Here is a 26982-nt window from a genome sequence, read left to right as displayed (position 1 = left end):
AACCTGGAAAAGGTTTATTCTTTTCATTTAATTTACAACATAATGCTCAGTCCATGACAGACTTCCATACTGCTTAGTTTACAATCTTTCTGGATTTGTTAAGATTACAAAGCATTTACCTTCTTCAAGAGCAACCAGCAGACAGCTCTAAATCATGGATGGGATTGCCAATAAACACATTTCCCTCAAGAAACACTGAAAATGTTTTCACATTAAAATTTCACTTTTTTTTTCTCCAAATGAATCCACAATGAGCACAGTGCCTGCACACTGATGTACATAAAAAAGTAAGTCTCAGCAAGGTTGTGAGCCTTTCAGCACATTTCAAATACACAGTTGTGATTTTTGATTTGTGCATGCACTGGCAAGTAACTGAAGGTCATGGTGATGAAGGAGGAAGGGGAAGGTGAGTGTCATCAGTTAATCCACACAGTGCAGCGGCAGAACGCCTTACAATGAAATGGCCCACACATCCATTTATCAGCCTTAAATCTGTATTTGTGCTCCAAAGAGCTTTCCAACCTTATATCGACCTTAAAGTCCTGAACTGAGCAACTGGAAATGAGCAGTGCATACACTAGACTAGACAATACATATCCAAAAGAAAGTCCACACCTTGTGCTATCAGTATTATGAATATGAAAGTCTTTTTTGAGGAGTAACACTTTTCATTAGGAATTCCAGCCCTTCTGAGAAAGAAAAGTTTCAGTCTTTGCTGGAATTAAGAGAGGGGGAAAAAATCCTTATTGTTTGCATTGATTGCAAACCACAATGTTGGTCCAAGCTTCACCTTGCTGCTTGCTGTTTTGCTTCTTTTGATCGTAACTGGTGTACATCTGGGTTCACGGTTTGCAAAATGCACCACTCCTGAGTTATTGCATGAGGGCACTGTCTCATTTCCATTTTAATCTCCTGACATGTCTTCCACCTCAGCAGCTGAGGATCTTGATGAAGGCCCGTCTGAACTCGATGTTGAAGGTGGTGTAGATGACAGGGTTAAGGGCACTGTTTACATACCCCAGCCAGGTGAAAGCACTGTAAAGTGCAGGAGGCACGTAGCATGTCCTGCAGTGGGTGTTCAGAATATGAGTCACAAAAAAAGGCAGCCAGCAGATGAGAAACACCCCTGAAGCAAGCGGATGCCAGAGTGGTATGGAGAAAGGACAATAGGGAATTAAGGGTGTAAGTAGGACAAAGAGGTGGACACAGAAATGAAACCAAAGATGGAAAAATATGAAAGTGAAACAAAGGGAATTTTTTTATTGGGGTGAAAAATGTGGAAAAGATGGGGACAAGAGGGGGGAAAGAAAGAAGAGAGAAAAAGAGCAGTCATGTTAATAATGGTCAGTGCTTGTTTATGTTAAAGCCTCTCAGAGCAATTGCAACTTCAAAACTGCTTATCAATAACCAAACATCTAAACATACAAGGACCACTTTCCAAACTTATGGTAACGTCTTTTCAGCTTTCAGTACTTTTGTTTCTTGCACCTTAGTACAACCATAGGTATTTAAGTTAACCATTAGCATTTAGGAAGATAAAATGCTCATCAAATTCAAGCCCCATAACTGGGATCTGAAGGTTGTAAGGAAAGATATGATAAAGTGGCAAAAAAAGAAAAAAGGCTAGATTGAAATCATCCTCCATGTATGCACAATTTCTTTAACTGATACTAGCATATCAACAGACACCCCTGATTTCAGTTTTGTCTGTAAAATCTATGCACCACAGGAGTTAACCAGACCAGGCCTAAATTATCCCAGCTGGTAACTGAAGCACTGAGAAGCTGCTTCACTGTGTGTTCTGACTCTGCTGTGAACCCACTGCCAGACACAGCCTTTTTTTTTCTTTACATTTCAGCTTAATTTATTGCAGCTCTGCAAGATGTGCAGCTAATGCACACACATCAGGTAAATGCAGTGGTACCATTATGACCAGAAGAAAGTGAGTGTGAGCAGATGTAAAAGGCGAAAAAAAGTTCTTAAGTAAAATATTAAGGGAGTTGAGGTAGAATAAGCAACTTGCTCATTTATGGCTTCTGTAAACGTACCTGTATTATGCGCTCATGTGACATCTACATTTTCAATCCCTCAGTTTATCCTACTTGTGACACTGAACTCACCGAGTACTATGGCCAGCATCTGAGTAGCTTTTTTCTCCCGTGTGTGCATGGTTCTGAATCGTGGATTGGTGTGCAAATGAGACATTGGTCGAAGTGACGTGTGAGTCCGTCCGTTTGACAGATTCTTCACCTCACAGCTCATCCTGACAGAGTGATGCTCCATCTGGTTGATGTTCTCTGCATCCTGCTCTCCTCGCTCCTGCTCCAGGTCCAGCTCTGTGCGGCCACAGGAGGCATGGCTGATGCTGCAGTAGTTCTGCGTGTCCACTGGGGGCTGCACCGAGTTCTCCACAGGTCCTGTTTTTGGGCGTTTGTGCCACAAGCATCCTGAAAGCAGACTGGGCTTTGAAGGACCTGATGGTTCAACACTCTGCTGGAGGTACAGGGGATTTACAGTAAGTACAGGTATTCAACACAAAAGGCTGCTCAATTAAATAGTTTTAGTTTAGTTCCAAAATTGTTTAATTGTATAGCCCTTTTCACAGATCACTATACAGCTGCAGCAAAATGCCCTGCTCTGAGCTATATTTTCCCATCCATAAAATAACCTAAAAAGCCAGTCTAATACTGTGTCGGTATGTCCTTTCACAAATTTTTACAAAACACTACTACAATACTAAAATTTTCCTCTGTGATAAAAAAAATATTTTTAATTTAATTTATGCTTTTAAAGCTTACAACGTGCTCACTTCGTGAGTTATCACAACATCACACTCTTGAGTCATGATGCTTGCTTAATGCTTGATAACGCACACTAGACAAGCCTATGCTGCTTCTGTTACTACCTCCCCTGCTGGCTCACAGGTATATCAGAGGTCAACTTTGACTCCCTTTTTACAAAACACACTCATCCGCTTCAGTCCTGGCTTGAAAAGGCATATGAAAGGGGCTTAACTATATATAAGCAACAGAGCATCTTTTTTAATGTTGATGAACCAATATCAGAATCATTGAACAAATATAATTCCCCTCAGCTCCAACAGGTGCTGCCATCTGATTATTTTCTGTTTTCTGGCCCATGCATTAAAGTTTTTAACATAAAATCATGAGCCAACTTTGTCATTAGTGCTTTGGTGGGGGAATACAGCTTTGAAATGGCATCATTTATATATTCTCAGAATGCTGCAGTCAGATAGCCTGTTTGTTCCATATAGAAGATTTGATGAACCAGTGACTGACTGATTACTTGAAGGGTGGAGCTGTTCAGATATCCTGCATGTGCTGTGAGGAAACAGCGGGCGCTAGCAGCTTGTGTTCTGCCAAGCTGCCTGGACTTCAATAAGGACCTGGGGTTTAGCTGCTTGTGATGGAGGATTGCACTGGACCATAGTGGTGTATCTACCTTTAAACTGCCATCTTTCTCTTCATACAATGAACCCCATTCACTGTATGAAGAGAAAACAACTTCAACATTTGTAATTCTGAGGAAAATAAATGTCGCTTTAGTGGACTAATAGCTCTAGTGAAACTTAAAATGTTTAGATTAATTCCAAACACGACAGGCTGAACCACTTTTCAGCAAACCTGGCTCTTTTCATTGCCAGTCAACTGCCAAATGCCAAACACAAAATTGGTGGCTATTCTGTAAACATGGAGCATTTGGCTGCATATAAGTAACATAATGTGTGAATACTTTCTATTACTATTATTACTATATCTATCAAATTTGTGTTTGTAGCTTGTTCTGGTTTTTCAAACACATAATCACTGCAGCTTTCATTTTTAAATAATATCCCCTATATCCCTCAAACCTCCCCTGCAGAGTCATATTTATTGAGAGACTACTTTTAGCTTATCCTCCTTAACTACATGTGGAAAATATTAACAGCTGAGTGCTACTCCACAGTATCAACAAAGTGGCAAATAAGGCAGAGAAAATTGGACGTTACGGTCGATTCATGCCATGAGTGCTGTTCAGATATACTGTAAGTGTCTCTATCTCCTGGTTTTTTAAACCATAGCTCTACACGAGCTTTGAATACCTGTCAGGAGATGTTTATTATCTGTATTATTGAATGTAATGCTGTTCATTTTGGTAGCATCCTCGTTTATCTCTTAGACCAGCAGATATTCACTTTCTAAGTCTCCAGCAAACTCAGCAGTTTCATTGTTTTCCCTCATGAGTAATAGGAGTGATTAACAAGTTTTAAGACTTGTGTATATTTCCAGTGCGGCCACAAATTTTCCTGTTATCTTCTTACTCGTTTGAGTAGAAAGGACATTTTTCTCAGAGGAAAACTGGAGACTGTTATTTCCTCTGCTGTTAAGCAGTCTGTGGGTTATGCAGGTGCTGCAGCGCATCGTCCACAGACTTTGCTCTGCTGACAAGTGACCAGCTGATGTAAAGGAACAAGCTGTGCTTCAGAATCACAATTTGTGGCTCTTACTTAGACCCCTGAACTGCAACCACACAGCAGAACAAAAACTCAAGATTGCTTGAACATATACAAAGACAAAGCCAGATGAAAAGCATTCCACCATGACACAATATGTCAGCACAGTTAATGTGAAGGTTAGTCAGGCGTCAGGTTTTGCTGTAGTCAGTAAAAGTGCAGCACCAAAAACAAAAGAAATACAAAAAAAGTCTAGATGCTTAGGGTTGTATTTGATCTTGATTTTGAAATATCACCCACCACTTTAATCCTTATAGGAGATAAGTCTTGCTTTGCCTTGGGAGTCTCCTCTTGAAGGCAGGTCTCCTAAGAAAATAGAAGAGTTCAGGATGAAAAATATCTCCCAGATAAATGTCTCTTTCACACCCCCATCCTCCAACCCAAACTCCATCTGAGTACAGGTTAAACTTTCTTGTCCCATTCACTTAAAACTCATGGATAAATCCTATTTCATCTCAGTGGAGACTTTTAAGATTTAAATGACCACCAAATGTGACCTGAGATGTGAGAATTCATGCCCCTTACATTTTCAGTCACTTTCCCTCCTTAGTCACACATGGTAGAAACTGGAATTCTGTTAGAATTTACCATAAACAAGGATGAGTACTTTTCAAACACAGGAAAAACATTCTTTGAAGTTGGATTTTTGTCCGGTTCACTGAGTTAGACTTCTATGATGTTATTTCAAAACACTTTTCTATTAAACTTTAATTCTCTCACTCTGAACTCTTCCAGTTTGGGATCTCATGGCTGACATCCCAACTACAACCAGTTAATGTATTTGTAACTCTATGTTAAAAGAGAGGACCTGACTGTAAATTTATGTGCACTGAAGGGGAAAATTGGAGCGCAACAAATGCAGTGGCATTAGACAGGAAGCTTCTGGATGTGCTGAAGCTGACCAGGTTGCTGTACTGCATTAATTAATGGTGTTTTTTTATGTACACTGTATTTTAAAAATAGGGTAGATACAGATGCAAAGCACATGACCTGAAGTCTCCTTGCCCTTGCCAGTGGTTACAAAAAAAGCCATCATTTGATAGTATGATAGATGGAACTGGGGCAAGCAGTATGATGATGGATATCTAAGAACTTTTTTTTTATGCAAATTTTCTGTTGGACTGAAACCTAGAGCTGAGTTAAAAAAACAAAACAAAAGACAGCTTTTTTTCTTTATGCTCCTGAAACTATTCTTGGACTATTTTTCTAGAGGGGAAAAGAGACCATTACCTATTTCTATTCTATATGCTATTAGCATGTAGGGTTGTATGTGCTCTGCAACACTGTTTAGACAGGTAATGCATGTCCAAACAAGGATTGCTTGTAGAACATTGCCCAGAGCATTACAATGGCTCCTCTGGTTTGCCTTACTACCATGGTGCATTCTGTTACATTTTACTCCACAGGTGACAGATATACATATACACCAAATGATGACTAAGAAAACAGGCTTGCTTCTTTTATTGCTCCATGATCCAGCACAGAATCAGCATTGCCACTCTGACTGGTCTGCAGCCAGAAAGCTGTATGCTCAGTGTTCTAATAGCCATTTTCTGCAGCTAACATTAAGGTTAGAGGCAACTTACTTTACTCTCCAATCCCACATCCTCTGTAGGATTGGAGAGTAGAGCAGAGTAAGAGTAACAATCAATATTGTTCTCTTCACCATTACTTCTAATGTTATGCCTGATAACTTTGCATAGTTCAGTGTGAATGAACTCAAAGACAAAAGGCCATGAGAGAACACACCCGCCTTGATTAAACTTACTATTTTTAACTTGACGAGTCATTTTAATTAAGACAAGCTTCAGTTGTAGCGACAGGCGTGTCTGCTGCTCATGAACACAGATATACACTTACATTTCATCCCGGACATCTGCTCATCTGAACACTCAGCTGCTCCCTGCTTGCACTTAATGAGCAGCATCACACAAAAATGACACAGCCTTTATGTGTTATAACCCTGATAATTTCCTATTAAGGAAACCCTTTTATCTAAAAGAAATCTCTAACAATCCCTATAAATCTGCAAAGCAGCTTGGTGTTGTCCATCATTCTGTCTCCACTTTCCATTTTCCATGTTAAGTGTACCAGCTATGAGGCTCTATGGGAGGTTTTGCTTGTGAAAGTTGTGGATATTGTCTGTTAAAAGAAAAAAATGATACAAAGGTTGATTTAATTAGCAAGTTATTATTAATGTAATATATTAGGTAACTGTAAATGACAGAAAGATTGCAAATAACAAAGAAACTTGAAGTTTCTGTCTGGAAATGTCAGTGCTGACAAAGTATCAGAACCACCATGAATCTATACCTATTTACAGTACAGTCACATCTGAATGTCTCATAAGTCATGGATTACCAAATCATTAATAAATAAATCATATTTCAACATCCAAGTAGTCTGCAGTTGTAAATGTGAAGTCAGAATTAAACAGAAAACACAACCACAGACTCAGTGGGTATAAATCCTATGAAAGAGATAAAGATGATAAACATCATGTCTGAAGTCAGAAATATTAAATAGTTGTTAGTAAAATGTTGAGATAACAAATTAATTGGTGGTTCTCCGTGAAGATTAAACTGTAATGAACTGAACGAATGTTAATAAGTTATTTATATGTTCATTCGGTTAGATGCCTTGCAGCTCCTTTTGAAAAGGTCAGAAGTCAAATGCAAGACTTTCTGAAGAACCAGAAAGCTGAAAATAAAAAGAAAATGTCCAGATAGAGAAGACTAAGTTGCCACAAGTTATCCTTCTATATAACTCAATAAATAATTCACAATGTATTGCTAAAATGATAAATTACAAATACTATTGAAAAAGCATCTCATTATACAACACTGCTTTATATATAAGCAAAGGAAAAACACAAATAACAGAATTCAGATCCTTACCACAGATGGCTGGATGGTACCTGGCTGTACTTTTCCACTGGCCTGTCCGAAGGCGATCCTCTTCCGTCTCATCCTCAGGAAGACGTAGATGCGGATGTAGACCAGCAGAGTGACAATAAATGGCAGGTAGAAGGAAACCACAGAGGAATAGATTACAAAGTCAGGGTTGGAGATTGAGCACACCAAGGGGTCATCTGCAGGTTAAGAGAAAATATAAATATTGATATTGGAGAATAGAGTTGAAAATGACCTCCTCCTTATTGTGCAATCACTGCAAAGTGCTGCATACCTGGACTCAGAGGGATGACTGTGAGTTAGAGGTAAAATTGATTTGCAATGTTAAATAAAGATAAGAGATCATATAGACTGATTATTTCTAATTTAAATTCCATAGTTAATAATCACTCTGTTAAACTAATAAAGCTGTAAATTGAAGTTAATGGAAAAACTGACAGACTATGACCTCACCTGTGAAATGCAAAATGAATCAGTGGTCCAAACAAAGTGCTGTGGTTTCCTCTCTTTGGATCAATCACACCTCAGTACAATAAAAAATGATTGGGAAACAAAGCCAGCCACACAGAACTTTTTATATGGCTGGCATTCAAACAGTCCCCACTTTCTAGTCTTATTACTAACCATCTGATTTGCTAATTATACTGCTCATACTGCTAAATTATACCGTCCTTCCAGGCTTCTGTTTTTCAACTCGCTGCTTTCAAAGAAAGAAAAAGGTATTCTGGACTTTATCTGAACCCACTGGTCCAGCTTTCTAATATGTGGTTATGTACAGATGAAAAAGGCACAGTTCCTGCAATCAGCAGGCTTTGTTTTATGTTGATTGTAAGTAGGCTAAGCCAAATGCTTGAATTTCTCTACATTGTGTTTAACTAATGCTCTTAATTGTGGGTGTGTAGTGATGCATCTCCACTGCCAGCTTTTGTAATGAAAATAGCTACTTGTCATGTTTCTCATTTCACTGTTAAGCTGACGATTTTTCTTGTTTCCATTTAAAAAAAAGAAAAGAAAATAAATAATTCCTCATGTATCATGCAAAAAAAAACAATACATACATTCAAGTATCATCATGGAGCCGAGATGACATACTTTCTTAGTAAACTCATTTAGTCACAATTTAACATAAACAACTTGTACAATAAACAAACAAATAAATAAAGTATACCCTGCTGTTTTCACTACTACATCAGCTAATCAACCAATAAAAATAATTACAAGCAGGAATGTCACATTTGAGTAAAAGTAAATGTGAAATGAAATGGAAGCAAATCTGAAAGTGTAAAAAAAAATGAGAATAAGAAATATGACATACAAAAAAGAAAAAGAGGAGAAAAATAACAACTCTTTATGTATATATGTTCCTAGAATCCACAAAAAAACATCAAGGCTGAAAGTTTCTCATGTTTATAATATGTCTGTAAATGTGCTCAATAAATAGTTGTTGAATTTTTTCCAATTCTAATTCTATTATATTAAATTATGTTGACATTTTTTCTTATTGAGATTTTTTGCTGGTAGTGTTGGATTTAAAACATAAACCAATGTTGTTTTGCATTGATCTCACTGTCTTTCAGAGCTGTGATTGTCATCACACCATCAGCAGGGGCTGTACATCACAAGTTTGTGATCATGACATGATCGTGATATGATCATATGATATAAATATGTTGTTTCACCCCTAGCTGCCAGTATGAGACACTGACTGTGATCCTGTGATGTTAATCACAAAAGGAATCATCTGCCCCTCATAACAAGTGCTGGAGCCAGATTCATTATTTTACATTTGATAATTTAGCTGAAAGTAAAAATATTAAATACTAATAATTATATTATAGCTCTGAAAACATGTATTTGATAAAATTCAGAATTAAGTAATGTTAAGTTTAAAACAGGTTTTATTTTGGGCTTCCAGCTACGTCTCTGTGATGCTGCTGATGAAGCTTAATTAGCCAGATTAAAGCCAAAGATGTTGGAAGCGACAGTTTTTTGACTGTGATTCTGTACAGTTTTCATTTCTTGTTAAACCTTTTAAATAAGGAATTCATCTCACTCGCATTTTAAATAGTAGGCACTGGACCGACTTCAAAAGGGTGGTATGGAAGAGAAACAGAACAAAATGCCACAACAGCAAGTTTTACTTTGTATTAATTAACTCTGAATTAATGACCTTTTTAATTACATATATAAGTTTAAGCAAAGCATCTGATCTCATTTATATGGCTGACTTCCCAGATTAAGAATTGTTTGATTGCCATTTAATGTTGGGAAAGTAACATTCTGTATAAGTAGTTTTTAAAGTTGTTGTTTTTTTCTTATTTTATAAATAAATAAATACACTAAGTATATAAATAAATAAAACCTCACTTGGGCCTGAAAATAACAGCATGAAAGCAGGAAGTGTGATTCAAAATAGCCAAACAATAAATTTCAGCCTTGTTTTTTTTTTTTTTTTAATCAAGTGAAAGTTGCAGTAGAAAAGTCTCAGACTTTAATCGAGTTTAGTGGCTGAAGAGTTTGCCTCAGCCATTTAAGTCTAATTGGGTTTTAGCTAATGTGACACACACATTGAATTAAACCACAGTTTGGTAAACACACACATACACCAACACCACTGTCAGTGATTCTGTACTCAGACTTGACAAAGCTCAACACACTGCCATAGAAACATAGAAAACAGAATATTTTTACAGGCTGCATGCATCTTTAAATCCCATTTGAGGTTACGCTTCATGTGCCCTGCCACCCTAAAAGACAAGCACACTGACTTGAGTTCCTGACATGCTGCTTTCATGCTGCGCATTCTGTATTTTTGAGTGAAATATTGCATTCATTCTGCATGCACAACTTCACCAGGACACATCTGGACCGGAGGACAAAGATAAAATGTTGCTGTTGACCTGACCTGTGGTGTTGAAGCCGAACAGCAGGGGGCAGGAGACGGCGAAGGCTAGGACCCACACTGTGGTAATCATGACAAAAACTCTCTTCCTCGAGCGGTGAGTGGTGTTGTACAAAACAGGCATCACTACAGCTGTATACCTGCACGCACACACACATTAGAGTTTTTCCACAAGCACACAACGGATATAGATGATGACATTTAAAAGAGCAGAAAAATGCTGATGCGGGACTTTAAACGAGAACAATTAAGAGGGAAAAGAGTGAAAAATGCTGGGCTTAGGGCGTGCCAAGAAATTTACTGCTGAGAGACAAAGCGGATGGTATAAGGACCAACAATGGAGAGGCACACCAGGCATTTCTGTTTAAAAGCTATTTGGGTAGCAATAACCCGAGAAGTACTTTGATTTAAAAGTTAATCAGCACAATAGATGCCAAGAGTGTCTAATAAGCCTGGGTTTAGACACAGCGCTGAGGAAGAAGCAATTATGGTGGTTCTCAACCGAAACTGGATGCAATATATCATATTGTTCAGAGCTAGATAACCGTCATGATAGTTTGTACTCATCAGAATAATTACTCTGGTCTTAATCTGGGGAAAACACAGAAAGACATATAAATTCAAACAGGCATTAAACTGAAGTGTACATTGCTTATTGATGCTTTTACACTAAGTTACACTTGAAGTTCAGAATGAGAGCAAGGCTTATCAGCTTTGCATCCTCTCAGGCGTTTTTACTGATTTAATTCATGTTGAGTTTGATGCCAGAACTTTCTGTTTTGTTAATTTATCCTCTTTCAAAGGATTGCAGACATCACAACGGACTTAAAAACACAACAGGGTACAGTAGGTATCTTACACACTGAGTTGCTGGTGCTTTTATCAGCTTAGAAGCTCACAAAGGTGTGATGCTGTAAGAGGGCTGTTGACTTGTGTGAAAACCAATCACAGAAAACTGCAGGGCTCTGAAAAACTCCACTGCACAGGTGCAAATAAGCTATTATACAAAGACAGCAGACATCTAACAATAATCAAAGAACTGAAGGTTCAGTTAATAAGTGTCAATGTGCTGCATTAAAATTAGGTTGTAAAGTTATAACTGTTAGATAGTTTAGGGTTAGAGATTGAGCACACCAGGGGTCATTTAAGGCTGCACATATGGGGGGGAAACTGTCAAAAAGATCCAGTTTATCTAAATAAGAAAACAAGAAGTTAAAACCTTTCTGACTACATGTTCATGAAATAGTGGAATTGGCTTCAAAAGATTGGCTGTTTGGAAGCAAGAATTAGGCTCAGTCTCTGACAGACATGAGTCATTCTGCTGATAACAAGATACGATTCAAAACGCTTGCTGCATTGTTTTAACATTCTCATCAGTCAGATTCATAGAGCCGGATGTCTTGTCAGTTGAGAGAAGCTTACAGTGCCATAATGTACATTTTGTCAATAAAGACATACTAACCGGATGTTCTAGCAGCATTAACATCACCGTCCTTCAGAGCTGCCATTACTGAGTGTCATCACACCTCAAACCAATCTGTAGCCAGACGTTAATGATCATGATATGATCAAACCAAACTGGCCAATATCATAAATTATGATTAACATTAGGATTTCGATTCAATTTGATAAGAAGTCAACAACCAACGATATCACTTGCTGATACAATCACTTCCATTCATATCATCTTGATGTCAGAACTTCCTGCCCTGTGTATTTATCCAGTTCCTGAGGATCCCAGACATTAATATGGACTTAATAAACAATGATGTTAAGAGAGTACATAATTTTTATTTCAATAAAAGAAAAGAAAATACACACCACACATAGGAATATGATAATTTTCCTTAACAAATAAAAATAAGACATTTTGTTGCCAGAACAAGACAACATTTGCCTGATATTTTTTATTTGACTGATGATCATTAAGTTGATGTGTTGATGCAAATTTATATGTTGTTTCACCCCTAGCTGCCTGTATGAAACACTCACTGTGTCTCATACTGGCACCGACACAGATTAGAAAAGCAAGTTTAACTCTGTATTAATTAAGTCATAATTAATGACCTTTTAAATTAAATTAGTAAATTTAAGGAAAGCATTTGAAGTCATTTCTATGGCTGACTAAATGTTCACAGATTATGAATTATTTAATCTCTTTGCCATTTGATGCTGGGAAAGTAGCATTCAGCATAACTGAGTTTTAGAGTTTTTTCTCATTAAATAAATAAATAAATAAATAACTAAATGTTGGTCTGAGCACGAATCAGAACATCCCAACAATAAATTTCAGCTCTGTCAGTGTAGCTAAAAACAAAAATCTTTACCAATTTGAGCAATTCGAATCAATATTAAAGACCAATCTCTTTTTCTTTGCCTTCCTTGTGTTGTTGTTGCTGTTTTTAAATATTTTATCAACTCTTGTTTTATTGTTGATTTATTCTGTGAAGCATTTTGTTCAACCTTGGCTGTTTTTTTAAAATATGCTTCACAAATAAAGGTGACATTACAGAGCATTACAGAAGCCAAAAACAGTTTTTAAAGCACACCCAGCCCAAAATTCATGTGCATGTCTCAAAACTACACTTGAATATATTTGAAAAATAAATGAAAATAAAACAGCTGATGGCCTAGTGCTGAGTATAATTCTGTATAGGATTTTTCAACTTCAGCTTGACATCTAAAAACCAACTCACATAATTCCAATTAAATTGATTTCCTCAATAGCTTGTCCCCAAGTTCTCAAGTTTTGACCTATTAATTTGAGTCAAATAAAACATCTAAAACCTGCAGGGTCATTGCCCCCTGAGCCAATTTATGTTTAACCAGAGTGATTCCCTGGAAGAGGTGGATACATTACACATAGCTGCATGCAAGTGGGTCTTCATGGAGGTGCAGAAATAAGAAGGTCCTGGTCCTTGAGGGCTGCTGTCCTGCAAGTTTTAGATGTTTTCCTACTCCAACACACCTGATTCAAATTAATGAGACTAGTGAGTCACTGTACATAACTTGATAATCTGTTGGATCCATTCAATTTGAATCAGGTGTGTGGGAGAACCAGGATTCCCAACCTCAAATATGTTTACATCTGATTTGTGTTACATTTCACTCCCCAAAATCACTTTTTGTTATTCACTCTCTCACTGGCGGTGTTGTGTGTCATGAAGCAACAGAAGGGGGAGAGGAAGCAGACGCAGCGCAGACAGCGCAGAAAGGGGTCTAAAAGTTTTAGATCTGAGTGACCAGTGTCTAGTAAAGCTAGAAAATGCAGAAAAGTATATGTAAATTTATGGACAAAATGCAGAAAAAGTCTAATGTTTTCACCTTGGTCGCGATGCATTGCAAGATCATATCTGGACCTGAAAGCTCACGTCTGTTCTGGGACGTAGATTTCTTTTTTTTCTTTTTTGTGTTTGGGTGTGTGTTAATATATAGGTTATTGCAGCATAAAGAGGCAAACATTGAACAGAAAGCATTAACACTTGGTTAAAAGTTATCTTTCCACAACAAGCACCACACTGAAAATGGACTGAATGCCGCAGTAATTTTATCAAACATTTAGGCCTACGCTTAATTTAATCTTTAGCCAAAAAAATGAAATAAATGAGTAAATAATAAAATAAAGCAAGAAATAAGAAAACTTGTTGTTATACAGTCCAATTGCTCAAAATGTTCTTAAAAGTGCTTAAAGCTTATTATCATACTTAACTAACCTAACCTGGACTAGTTAAGGCTACTTAAGTTAACATTATTTGAGAAGCACATTCAAGATTCGGGGTCCTTCAATCTTCTAAGTAAAACAAAAACTCTGACCTCATCTTTCTTTCTTCTGTTTTCTGTTGCTGCTTTTAACCCACAGTTAACATGATGAACCTTATAACACACATATGATATTTTTTGAGCAAATAAAAGATCTTAAAGTTGGGATTTATTTGTTAAAATAAAAGATGCCTTATTGGATTTTAATTATTTGTAAGATGTAGCTTGTAACTAATAATGCAGAAGTAAATTATTCAGAGACAAAGTGAACCTAGAACTAATGGAACATAAACACAGTCTTATGAAAGCATCAATCTTCCTCTTTCTAACTGGTTTAGACATACTTTCTAACTTATATATGCGCCTCTCATCTAAAACTTTATTCATTCTACTGGATGCAGCTGAACTCTTGATGCCTGTGGCTTGTGAGTTCAAAGACCATAGAGAGATATTAAATATTAACTGTGACACAAGAAGACAATAAATAATGTAAATATGTGATGCACATCTACAGTAAAGGTTTAAACTTAAATGATTACTGCAAACAAAACCACAGAAATTAATGGTGAAACCAAAACCCAGTGCACATGCAACCTGCAGGTTTGTGCCACACACATGCACCCATGAACACACTTAAAGAAGAAGATATGAACAACATGGAGAAATATTGCTTTCTTGCAGTAGCCAGCTTTAAATATCTATGAGGTGAAGTGAAAGAAAGATACAACCTGGAAATATGGAAAATCCCATGAGGATAAAATTCAAGCTGGAGATGTTATGGAAACACATGCAGTCATACACAATAAATGTGGTAAGAAGGCACCCTACACACTCACCTGTCAATGCTGATAGCACACAGGTTGAGAATACTGGCCGTGCACATCATCACATCCAGCGTGACAAAGATGTTACAGTAGAGCCTGCTGAAAAGCCAGGCACCGCCAACCACCTGCACATGACACACAGGCAGATTAACAAAGCACACGTTTCTCTTTTTTCTTCCTCTATGAGCGCACACACTTTAACAGGTGACCAAGGAGCAAAAAAAGAAAGACAACTGAATATAAGAGATGGTTTTACCCACATTACACATAGAAAACAGGCCTGATACGCATACAATGGTTTCACTCTGATGTACTGAATGAAAGGATTTATGGCTATAAGGATATTACTTCTTCTATGTGTTTTTTTTTCTATAATATTTATCTTTAAACAGCAGTGTTAGTAGCATTGTTAGTATTACAAGAAACTTAACAGAGGAAAGCTGTCTCCCAAATACCCTAAATTATCTACACTGTTCTCTTTATAATAATAAAGGGAACACATAATCCTTACCATGCAACTCAAAGTTAGTCCCACTTCTGGAATATCAGCCTGTCTAGTTAGGAAGTAACATTTTTAGTGTTAACACAGTTTCACCTGCTGTTGTGTAAATGGAACAGACAACAGGTGGAAATGAGGGGCAATTAGCAAGACAACCCCAGGAAAGGAATGGTCATGCAAAGGGTGACCACAGACCATTGCCCTGTCTTTATCCTTTCTGGCTGAGTTTTGGTCATGTTTGCATTTTATCAGTGCCATCACCACCAGAGGTAACACGAGCACAGTCTGCAACCTACAGAAGTTGCTCAGGCAGCTCATCCATGATGGCACATCAATGTGTGCTGTGGCAAGCAGGTTTGCTTTGTCTCCCAGCACAGTGTTGAGAGCATGAAGGAGGCCGTAGGAGGACAACAAACCAACATTAGGACTGCTATCTGCTTCTTTCTGATTTTATTTTGTTCTCAACACACTCCACTATGTAATGAACGAAGATTTTCAACTGCAATATGTCATTCATCAAGGTCTAAGATGTAGTGCTTAAGTGATCCCTTTAATTTTTTTTTTGAGCAGTGTATATCTTTAAAAGAGCACGAACTACTGACTAACCCTACAGTACCTCAATATCTATCTTCTGCACCTCCAGCTTCCTCTTGCAGAGCTTTGCTAACAGCATTAAGCTTTAACGTAAACTCTATAATGCCTGGTAATAACTTTCTGACAGAGATAAATGGGATTCAAGTTGCCTTTGCCTCACCTCTGTATCTCTCAAACCCCAAATGATAACACACGCGTGCTCACACAGAAAGGTGGGAGGCGACCATGAGAATACACAGACATGTTCACATACAAAACTTCAAAGAGACAGCCACCTCTCCTTTTAGATGGAGCATGGATGTTATACAAATGCAGAGATATTTAATAATGCAGGGTTTCTTAGAATATATTAATGCAGTAACCTGTTAAAAGCAGCGTCATAGGCAGTCTAAGACCACTTTTTCCCTTCTGGACAACCAGTAAAAATGAAGAACATCAAATTGCCAGGAAACACAATTTTCATTAAAAATTTTTTTTCTTTAGATCGTCCCTCCTGGTTTTTCCACAAAATATTGTTTAATATTCTTAAAGTTTTTTAGGGCTTGTAGCAAAAGTGAGTTTCCAACTGGTAATCCATTCATTTTATTGCTAGTCCTGGTTAAATATCGAAAACTGTAAATGTCTAATCAGTGTTTTTTAATCAACATTCAGTTATAAGGAAAAAAACAAGAATCAATTTTTAACATTGATGATAAAATTACCTTTTCTCTTGTTTTTCTTGCTGTCTGGCCCACATGCTGAACATACTTCTGGTATTTAATAAGGATTCTAACCTAACTTAGAGCAACCTACAAGGAAATTGACATTTTTATAGTCTAAAAAATTGCTTTATAAAGTCTACTGTGGCATTTTTATTTCATTTCAGAGCAGAAGCCTGATCATGCAATGGTGACGTCATCAGTAGGACACAACCTGCTACAAACAGGGGGCATGGACTGTAAACGACAAGATGAATGAAGAGAGATAAATGTTGCAAATGTTGGATGCTACTTTTATAAGTAAATTCTGTACTTGTGTTGTGGTAAAATGTTGAAAAAAATTTGTTTCAGTCTCAATGTTTCTTAACCTATGCCCAAAAATAAGAAAATTCTTTTACCATTTTATTCTTTCATTCACAATTTAACAGCTGCAGCAAGCAACAAAGTTTTGGGTCTCATCTTTCTGCCTTGTAGTTGGGTCATTCATAATTGAAACTGTACATTATGTAAATTCAACGACAAAGCTCAGTTTCGTCTTCGGTGCTTGTGCTGTCACACATCACTTGTTAAAACAATCGAACAAAATCTATGCAGTGCGTTATAATATGAGGTCAAAGGATTTGGAATTTTGATGCTCCTTTGAAGGAGTGAGACAAGGTTCTTTTGGTTCATAAACAAAAGACTATTGTCACTGTCGGGCACAAACCTCCTATGTCCAAAATTCATGATTGTTTTTTCCTTCATAAATCAGTACTGTTGGTCACCCTTTATGTCTGACTGTAGTTTTACAAATATTTAACCAATGATATATGACTATAATGTAAAACACAATACCAAGTTTGATGACATTATGTCCAAATATTACAAAAACCATACAGTTTTATTTATTTCTTGAAAAATAATAGTTTTGAACATAGGAGGTTTGCGCCCGACATCAGCACTATCCTGCTCTGGGACCTGCTGCCTTAGATTTTTGGTCCAGTCGGTCATTTATCATATCATTCTTCCTGTTTCCCTTCCTTAAGACCTCTTGACAGTCACCCGTCTGCGGAGACCAAACAGGATTTTTTTTTTCTCTTTAGGACAAACTGTTGATCTACTTTCTGGACTCATGGTTTTGGCTCATGGCTCAGAATCATCTTATTGGTGTACAGATATTTCCTGCCTTTCAGAATGTTTTCTCCTTTTTTGTTTTGTTTTGTTGGACTTCTGTCCTCATCATGGATTGTCCACAACAAACACCATGTTCAGGCATAGGAGTGTCCATATGTGCACCTGGCACAGTTCACTGATCGACTTTGTAGGACACTGGTGATGAGAGGGGCGGAGCTGCCAACTGATCACCACTTGGTGGTGAGCTGGCTCAGATCGTGGGGGAGGATGCCGGTCAGGCCTGGCAGACCCATGCTGTGAGGGCCTGCTGGGAACGTCAGGCTCAGAAAAAGTTTCAACTCTTATCTTCAGCAGAGATTCAACCATGTCCTGAGTGAGGCGGGGGACATTGAGTCCGAGGGAGCTGTGTTCTGTGCCTCTATTGCTGAGGCGGCCAAGTGGAGCTGTGGCTGTAAGGTTGTCGTTGCCTGTTGTGGCGGAAATTCCTGAACTTGGTGGATACTGGCAGTAAGGGATGCCGTCAAGCTGAAGTAGGAGTCCCATCAGGCGTTTTTGGCCTGTGGGACTCTGGAGGCAGCTGGTGGGTATGTCTGAAACTGACGTCGGCTTGGAGTGAACTCTGAACTTAGCACTACCCACCAGAGGAGGCACTGACTGAACAATGCAAAACACTGATGAAAGTATGAGGACGACAACGTATGAAGTTTGAAACAGATGTTGCTATAAGTAAGGGAACAAAAATGGGCCTTAAATCTGTCTCCTTGGGAGCAAACTAAATAAAGAAATGAAAGCTGGTCCAAAACTTATGAACAATACTGGATGTATTTTGCAGAAACAAACTTCTGTCTGCTCTTATCGTCCCTCTACAAGTTCTCTTCTTGCTCCCTTCCCAGATTTTACTGTTCTCGTTCGGTACACACAAGCCACTTGCTGTTTTTGCTTCTGTGGTTGGACTCATTTTTAATCCTTGGTTTTCTTTTGTTTGCAGTGTTTCTGGCTTCACTGCTTCTGTTCTGCTCCGACTGCTTTTCTCCAGCCTTCATTTCCTAATTTAGTTCCAGTCAGTTACTACTTATTAAGATACCGTTTTACCTGTGTGCTTCTGCCTGCTACAAAGTTGTTCTTTTTTCATTTTTAGATATTTGCTGCACACAGTGTACTGGTAAAAAATAAATAAATAAGCATATTTGTTATTATGCATAGAACATGGTCTCAGCAGTGTACTAAAATGGAGATACTGCCCAGCGTGTGGTAGCTCACCCACTGCCGACTGAGTCGTATCATAAAGGTTTTTGTAGGCTTGTTTATAACTTGCTGCAGTCACTTTTTAAATTTTTAACTTTAAAATGCAATTTCTAAAAACTACTTCCACACAGTATAAAGATTATGACTGATTTGTAGTCAGTCAACCATGCACACTAACAGACTGATGCACATATTTGTACATATTTAAAATGTTTGCATGGTGGGACTCGGCTAACACCACATACTGACTTTTTGAACATATGTAATGTATACACTCAGCAGGGGTGTTGTGCTACATGTCTTAGTAAAAAGATGCAGCAGGTGAAGGTAGTGTTGTCCCTGACAAGGATTATCAGACTAAGGAAAAACAATTTGATTAAATAGTATGGGTTAGAAAGTGGGTTTAAATTTTTTTCATTGAAAAAAATGGCTAAATATTGCTGGGATAAAAAGAAAATGGAAGCAGATGTATATTTGTGCTAAACAACTTGTAAACATTGCATACAATTTTCTGTATGTCCACAAAAATCAGATCAAATAATATCCAATGTTCACACATGGTTCACACAAGATTTTAAAAGAATAATTAAACAAACAAACAAATAAATAAATAAATAAAAACACTTTGCTCATTTGTTTATTAATGAAAATTATCCAACATTACATATTTGTGAGTGAAGAAAAAATGTGCTGTCTAAAGACCGATCAGTTCTGCACATCAGTTTGGAGACATTTTCATCTGTTAATCCAAACAGCTACAGATCTGGGATGTTTGTGTGTTTCCTCATATGAACTTCTCGATTCTGATCCTTAAACATTTTAGCTGAATGGCCAAGGCTTTGTGACGTGCCCCTTTAAAGCACTCTTTAACATTTCTTGCAAGCCATCCTGGACCAGATGCAGCAAAACAGACCCAAACCTTATTACTGTCAGTAACATGGATTACGAAAGGGCTATACCAAAATATTAAACAAAAAGGTTCTATTATGCTCTCATTCAGCCACAAAACATTTGTCCAAAAGCCCCCTGGTTTAGCCAAATGATCTTTGCAGCAATGTTCTTTAAGAAGAGTAATGGCTTTCTCCTTGCAGTAGTGACACATTAAATGTTCTCCTAATGGAGGACTGACAAATGTCAATGTCATGTGAGTCAGCAGCTCTTTTTATTTTATTTTTTTTTAGGTCTTTAGAAATCTGTGTCCAGAGATCTGTTTATGCCATGATACAGTTAATAAACACACAAAAAAAAAACATTTTGGTCATTTTGCTTAATTATGTGCTTATAAATAATCATAACCATGACCACATTTAATTAGTTTATTCTGATTATATTGAAGAGCATATTAATGCCGAAATATGGGAAGTTGTAAACTGTTCTCAGACTCCCTGATACAGTATGCTTCCTGTTGGAAATAATTGAAGTGTATTACATAAAATGCCTGGCGAACCTAACAGACGACCAACTTTCACTCTATAAATGGAGCAGTTTCCATGGACAGCTCATATATTTGCAGAGGCCAAAAGGAGCATCATTTTGCATGTGTTGTGGAAAGTAAGTGCTCAGTCTCAGCTGCCAATACAGCCACTTTGTTCAGGTATAAGTCATAGATCAACTCTACCATCCAGGGATGAGGTGACTTGCGCAAGGGCACATGATTTGTACCTGCTGAGAGCAAAGAGAGTGAGTGCCTCTTTTCTTGCAGAGACACATCTGCAGCACCTAACCAGTAACCCTCGGGTCACAACAATCTAATCCCTTTTTTGTCAGATTACTGCTTGCACGGTGATCCTGCTTGGTTAGGCAGTCTTTTTAAGTCTTCACCCCTGATTTTGAGTTTATGTGTTTATTCAAGACAATCCTCTTTACATTTAGTGTACATTAAATGGATAAATTTAAGATCTTAGTGTCTTTTAATCCTTCGGTCCTCATGGGGTTATAAACTTTCTTTTAAATCTGAAATTATACCAGAAACACTGAAACAAAAAATGAAACACATTCTTTTACAGCATGACTGCTTGTAAGGAAGTTAAACCCATGACTGACTCCCGTCAAGGTTCTCGGCTACCCTAATTTACCATTCAGAGAATGTAATCATCTTTAATTTGCCAGCTTTTGCTCACTGAGTGTGTTATTTATATATATATATATTTTTCCCCCCTTTTTCAGGTTGACTTGGCATTGAAAAATCCTACATCGTGAGGGTTTGCACCTTCTGCTGACACTGAATAAACTTTGTCCAGTGGGGGGTCTAATTGTTAAACATAACTGGACTTAAATCAAATGATTTCTAAACCTCATGTTGGCAAACCTGTCCTTGAGCAACACACTTGGCCCATTCAAGGATACTTTAATACACACACTTACATGCCTGTGCTTATAAAAACAGGACACTCTTGCTGTTCATTTTCAGTGTGCAGGGTATTGCTTTGATGAAATGTAGATGCCTGAGGGCCATGTATTCCTGTGCATGCATATGGCTGTGAAACAGTGAAGTGAATAATACGATGAGGGAGGCTTAGGAAAATAATAATTTGCATGAAATGCAATGTTGGGGAGTCTTTTGCAAGTAAGTTAGAAAAAAATGGCATATACAGGTTTACAGGGTTTTGCACAATCCAGATAAATAGCAAACCACTTTCAAAAATACCTATCATCATAGTTAATTTCTTATAATTAGCACAGTTGTCACAATGCAATAAATTCCACATTAACCTCATCCTTTCCTTCTGGCTTTGGATTTTAATGTCCCTCAGAAAACTTTCTTGCTATTGATTTCTTCAATGTTCACTCTTCACTCATTGTCAATAAATGTCTGGATATCACTCTCTTCTACATCCTCTGCAGCACACTTTCTGCTGTCTTAACCTTCGTTCCTTAAGCGCTCTCATTATTTATTAGCTATCTGCACTTGGGAGGAGAAGATGCATTATGGGGGCATTGTCAGGCTGTCAGTGAGGACCACCAGCTGTGGGGTAGCCACAAGAAATATAAATTAGCAACCAATAATTATTAAATTAAAATACAAAAAAGATTCACTTGTATTTAGGATTAGAAATTATTGTGGCTGAAAACTTGTAATATAAATTTTCATAAAGAGAATGTAAAGTGCTAAAAATAGCTTTTTAAGTAAAAGAAACTAAAACTGACTACTTGATCTATTAGCCTAAATTGAACGAATCAGTGGTGAACTACTTGGCTAGAAGTGGCTTTCGGATGAACATTAAATAATCAACTAGAAAAAATGGAATGGCCACAAAATCATTGACTTTTGATACAGTTCTGTATCTTATACAAATGAATGTATAAAAAGAAATTAGTAGAGTTGAAACAATATTATTAAACTGATGTAAAAGTGCTCAACAAGATAAAAGGATCTTTACTAATTACCTAAAAGTAAACATTAAAGAGCTGGCTATAATGATTGATAAATGCTAGAATTATTAGCTAGCAAGCATTAAATGAATGACATAGCTGTGGTATGAAATACAATTAGCCAAACAAGTAGCTAATTAAATTTTTGGCAGTAAAAGAAGCTAACAGCTGAAATGATTAGCTGAATTATAGTCACAAGTTAGTTACTATACACTAAGCTAAAACTACCATGTAGCTTACATGTTTAGCTCATTAAGAGTTATGCATAAGAAAATTCTTGTGACCACTGAAACAACATATCTCCTAGACTTGTAAACTCAAATCCTTGTGCATAAGTTATTTCAATGCACCACAAGCCCTTTTCACAGATGCGTTCTGCCTTATAGCCGCCCACAATGAACCCCTCTAAGCTGCTTTTACCCATTCACAAATGAACCAAACAAGCCAGCCTAAGTCTGTTGGTGCTTCCATTCACAAGTAATCACGCTGTTGCAGAACAAGAGGAGGTGTGACAGTATAACTCGGCATTGTTGATGTGTAGTGTGGTGTACAAAATGTCCATCTAATACATAACTCCTACCATCTCCCCATGTAGCCAAAAGTAAAAAACAGTGTTATACATCCTGAATACACAATATTTTTAAATTATGCAGTGTCATAGCTGCAAACATGTCATCACAACTTCACACTGTAATGCTTTGATGACAGCTTGATGCATAAAAGCAGAGACAAGGATCGCTTGTTCCACCTGTGTTATGATCTCCCAGAGGCGTATCAGAACTGGATCAAATTTGACCCTCCTATTCCAGCTCTGCCCTTTCACATATTACAACGAATCTGCAACAAAGGCTCATTCCAAGGCTAGAAAAAGGTTTGTGAAAGGGGTTACAGTTTGCAACAACACTGCTTATTAGGCAAATTCTGGTGGCAGTTATGCAAACTTTATTATATCAATCTGAAACCACCTTCCAGCTAAATGTATGAAAGATTTCCTGTGACAATATCCACATATATATGGTATGTTGCCCTGTGTAACAAATGTGCATAAAACTTAAAAAATTGTTTAAATAAAAATGTGAATTATATGAGGATTCTGGGTAACTCCTAATTGCTCCTGATGGGTCGTGGTTGAGCGCCTTGCATGGCAGCTTCCGCTATCAGTGTGTGAATGTGTGTGTGAATGGGTGAATGTGAAGTATGATGTAAAGCGCTTTGGGTATCATTCCAGGTACAGTAAAGCGCTATATAAATATGGACCATTTACCATTTAACCCAAGACCAGAGAGGTCACTGCTATTTATCTACTGCAACAAATCTTTTCAGATACTTACCTCCAGGTACACAGCCCAGGGCATGACCAATGAGGCCACCAGCAGGTCAGCCACAGCCAAACTGACCACCAGGTAGTTGGTGGTTGTCTGGAGTGAACGCTCTCTCAGCACAGCCAGACACACCAACACATTCCCAAATACAATGGCCAGGATGAGCAAAGAGTATAGCATGGCGTAGTAGTTGCGCTCCCCCCCATCTTTCTCTGATGCATCCGAGCTCTCGTTCCTCTCATCCCATCCGAGGTGGTTTGACTCATTCCAGAGCCGCTCTGAGCTGCTAAACATTGCCATGGAGATGTCCCGGTGACATGGGAAGTGTGATGTTTGGCAAGCCTAAGCAAAGAAAGATGCATTGTTTGGTGGTTGCTCATTTGTCACATAAAACTTTCTTCTTTTGATTCCCATGAAAACAATATACAGTATATTTCATCTCATTAGTCGGATAAGTGCAGCATAATAGTGATTAGATGAGAGCAGCATCATGCCATGACAAAAACTGCAAACTGCTTCTTAACTGCTTCAATTGAACAGATGAATAAAGTATAATTGCTGAATTGCATCCCAGCACTAATACTGGTTGCATGCTGTTTTCATGGACAAATGTTCCTGCTGAATGTAAAACTGAGGCACATATTGAGGCTCCACTAGATATAATAATCTTAATAACGACTCAGCACAAATGTTCTTAATAGCAAACTTTCACTGTGTAACACATTCATAATTGTCAGCCTTTGAATTGCACTTCTTCCATTCCTCTACGGGGTGTATAATACAACTGTTAAAACAGAAACTACAAGGCAGGGAGTAACTTTAATGAGGACCTGGCAATGTAATTTTGAGAAGTGTCAGTATATCTCATGGTAGAGGGATAACAAGTCCATGCTGCCACCCTGAGCGGTCCAGTTGGCTGTAGTCCCATATTCTGCTGCTTGCACTACATCCTTCCTCACATTTATCTCCACGCTTCTTTTTTCTGGCCTGAGACCAGATGTCAGAGCTGTAGCAATGCTCACACCTGTGTATGGATGGTAAACAAACGGATCTATCTTATTCAACTTCCCTCTCTGACACAAACAGAAAAAAAGATAGATAAAACCAGACCATATTTAAATCTGGCTCACACCCAGGCTTTTGAAGATTTAGTCTATAATTACACTCAGTTCCTGAATAGCTACAGTATCATATTGTTATCCACAAGAAAAGCTGAGGAAGCAGATAAAAAAACAGACACTGATACAGATCACCTTCAAATATCCTATAGTGCAGAAGTGAGTTTATCACAATATTACATATGACAGGTATGAAAACTGATCATTAAAAACATTTTAGGGAAACCACAGTGCATCCACAATCACAAATCCAATAGCACTATTTACAGTGTACAAGGTTACACACTCCAGAGAGAGGTTTATTTCCACTTGTAAAAATAAAAGTCCTACTTGACTCTGATTGTCCCTTTCACTCTGTTTATGCCACCTCCCTCTGGTGTTGCCAGGTTCCTCTTTTGTTACCATGTAGCAGACTGTACTTTAACGGGTGTATGTGAAATGGACATCACCAGACTCTTCAGTTCACACATGCATGCCCACACACATCTAGTTTTATATCAGCCTGCATAATCTGAAGTCTGTAAGGGGAGGGCGTTTAATTGCATATAAAACACCATTAACTACAACACTGCAATAACTAATTGAGGCTCGAGACCTTGCTGACAGAACCTGATTGGCATTTTTCACATGTTCGTAATGGGAAATTTATTACAGCTGCCAAGCCATCTTAATTCGCGTGGGTCAACCCTTAATCGAGCAATTCAATACATTTCGTTATTGAGGCGCTTTGGTGAAATATAGTCGGTGTCATAAAGAGGAATAATTACACAAGAAAATGAGTTTGCCAGATAATCACCTATCACAGCACTTGCTGCAGGAGACCCTGAAGACAAAAATCAGCAGGTAAACTAAACAGCCAGAAACACATTAACCATAAGCAATTTGAAAAAAAAGGAAAAGGAAAGAAAACCAGGCATCGCACTTGAGCGCATAATGACACTTTTTCTGCTTTTCCACCAAAACAAAAAGGAGTTACGTACCAGTTACCGTTTCCCAGATAATTCATCAGGCGCCATTCTGGGAGAGCATCATCTGCGAAGAGTAAAAAGTTGCCCGGTCACAGCGTGCAGCAGGAGAGGGAGGAACGCTCGGTGCCATTGCGCACGGGCTAATGTGAATGAAGCTCGCTCGCAGAAGAACCGCCGAGCTTGAGCTCACTTACTCCATCTCTTCCCAGTCTCCTTGGTGCTGAAACGCCTGCTAACACGCACGGAGCTGCTTTTCTTACTCTTTGATTTTTGCAGCCACAGCGCATGAGTGGAGTTATCAGATGTTTTCCTCTGCGTAATGGGAAAATTATGGCAACCAATTATTAAAAGCAGAAAACTTGATTTAAATTCATACTTAAACTACTGTCTCGTTTTCATGGTTTGAGTTATCGCATCCGCATGTGTTGTGTTAGAATTCCGTCCCACGTCTACATTCCTCGTGACCCTGAGCAAGTCTGGGTCGTGCGTTGCTGGAAGTGGCATTCAAATAAAAATAGCCTAACGTCGTCCTCATTAAACAACCAGATAAGAGAACCAGTCAGACCCACAGAGTGCAAATTAGGTCAGTCTGTGAATATATAAACTGTATAGACTAGCACACCTTTGCATTTTTTGCATCCGTCGAACTCCTTTATAACCCTTTCACTCCAGAAAACAAAAAGAACCTCAGTGTGGATATCAGGAGCTTGTCTTATAGGCTCTCAGCCGATGTGCTTTGTTTTGCTGCCTGTTATATTTAAGATAAGACTATCAGCCCAGAAGGAACTCCTACAATACACAATAACTGAAATATGTAAACTGTAAACTGAATTACCCTTTGGGAATAAATAAAGTAAATCTTAAATCTTGACACATGAAGCCAAATTGTATTAAATGTGGCAAAAAAAGCTTTCATATAGCACCATTCATGAATAAGATCCAGATTACAAATACTTATTTTTTGCTGTTTATACATAATGGTGGAGTTGTAGCACATCAAGCAATCCTTTGTTTCTGAATACCTGCATGGTGCACATTTTCAGATCTCTTTCACAACACGCGCCAAGCATAGTCATGCTGTAGCTTTTATTACAAGGTCTTACTGAAGTCCATTTAAGCAGCAGGAAGTTGATGACCTGTTCT

General features: G+C 37.9%; 1 protein-coding gene across 3 annotated transcripts; it reads right to left on the bottom strand.

Annotated features, from left to right (window-relative positions):
• drd3 (dopamine receptor D3) lies at positions 1–26291 on the bottom strand. Of its 3 annotated transcripts, XM_041969030.1 has the most exons (9): positions 26034–26291; positions 25852–25903; positions 23763–24095; positions 14923–15035; positions 10331–10467; positions 7411–7604; positions 4754–4819; positions 2121–2493; positions 1–1126 (listed from the first exon to the last, which is right to left on the bottom strand). In XM_041969030.1, exons 3-9 carry the CDS (start codon positions 24051–24053, stop codon positions 930–932), a joined length of 1371 nt encoding a protein of 456 aa, XP_041824964.1. In that variant the 5' UTR covers positions 24054–24095; positions 25852–25903; positions 26034–26291; the 3' UTR covers positions 1–929. The 3 variants fall into 3 exon arrangements, with proteins under 3 accessions (XP_041824964.1, XP_041824963.1, XP_041824965.1); XM_041969029.1 differs by having other exon boundaries at positions 25852–26291; XM_041969031.1 differs by having other exon boundaries at positions 2121–2490; positions 25852–26291.
• Between the last annotated feature and the right edge of the window lie 691 nt (positions 26292–26982).

The sequence above is a fragment of the Melanotaenia boesemani genome, chromosome 18 (assembly GCF_017639745.1).
Source record: "Melanotaenia boesemani isolate fMelBoe1 chromosome 18, fMelBoe1.pri, whole genome shotgun sequence".
Classification (NCBI taxonomy): domain Eukaryota; kingdom Metazoa; phylum Chordata; class Actinopteri; order Atheriniformes; family Melanotaeniidae; genus Melanotaenia; species Melanotaenia boesemani.
This window is presented reverse-complemented; position numbering and strand designations above follow the sequence as displayed.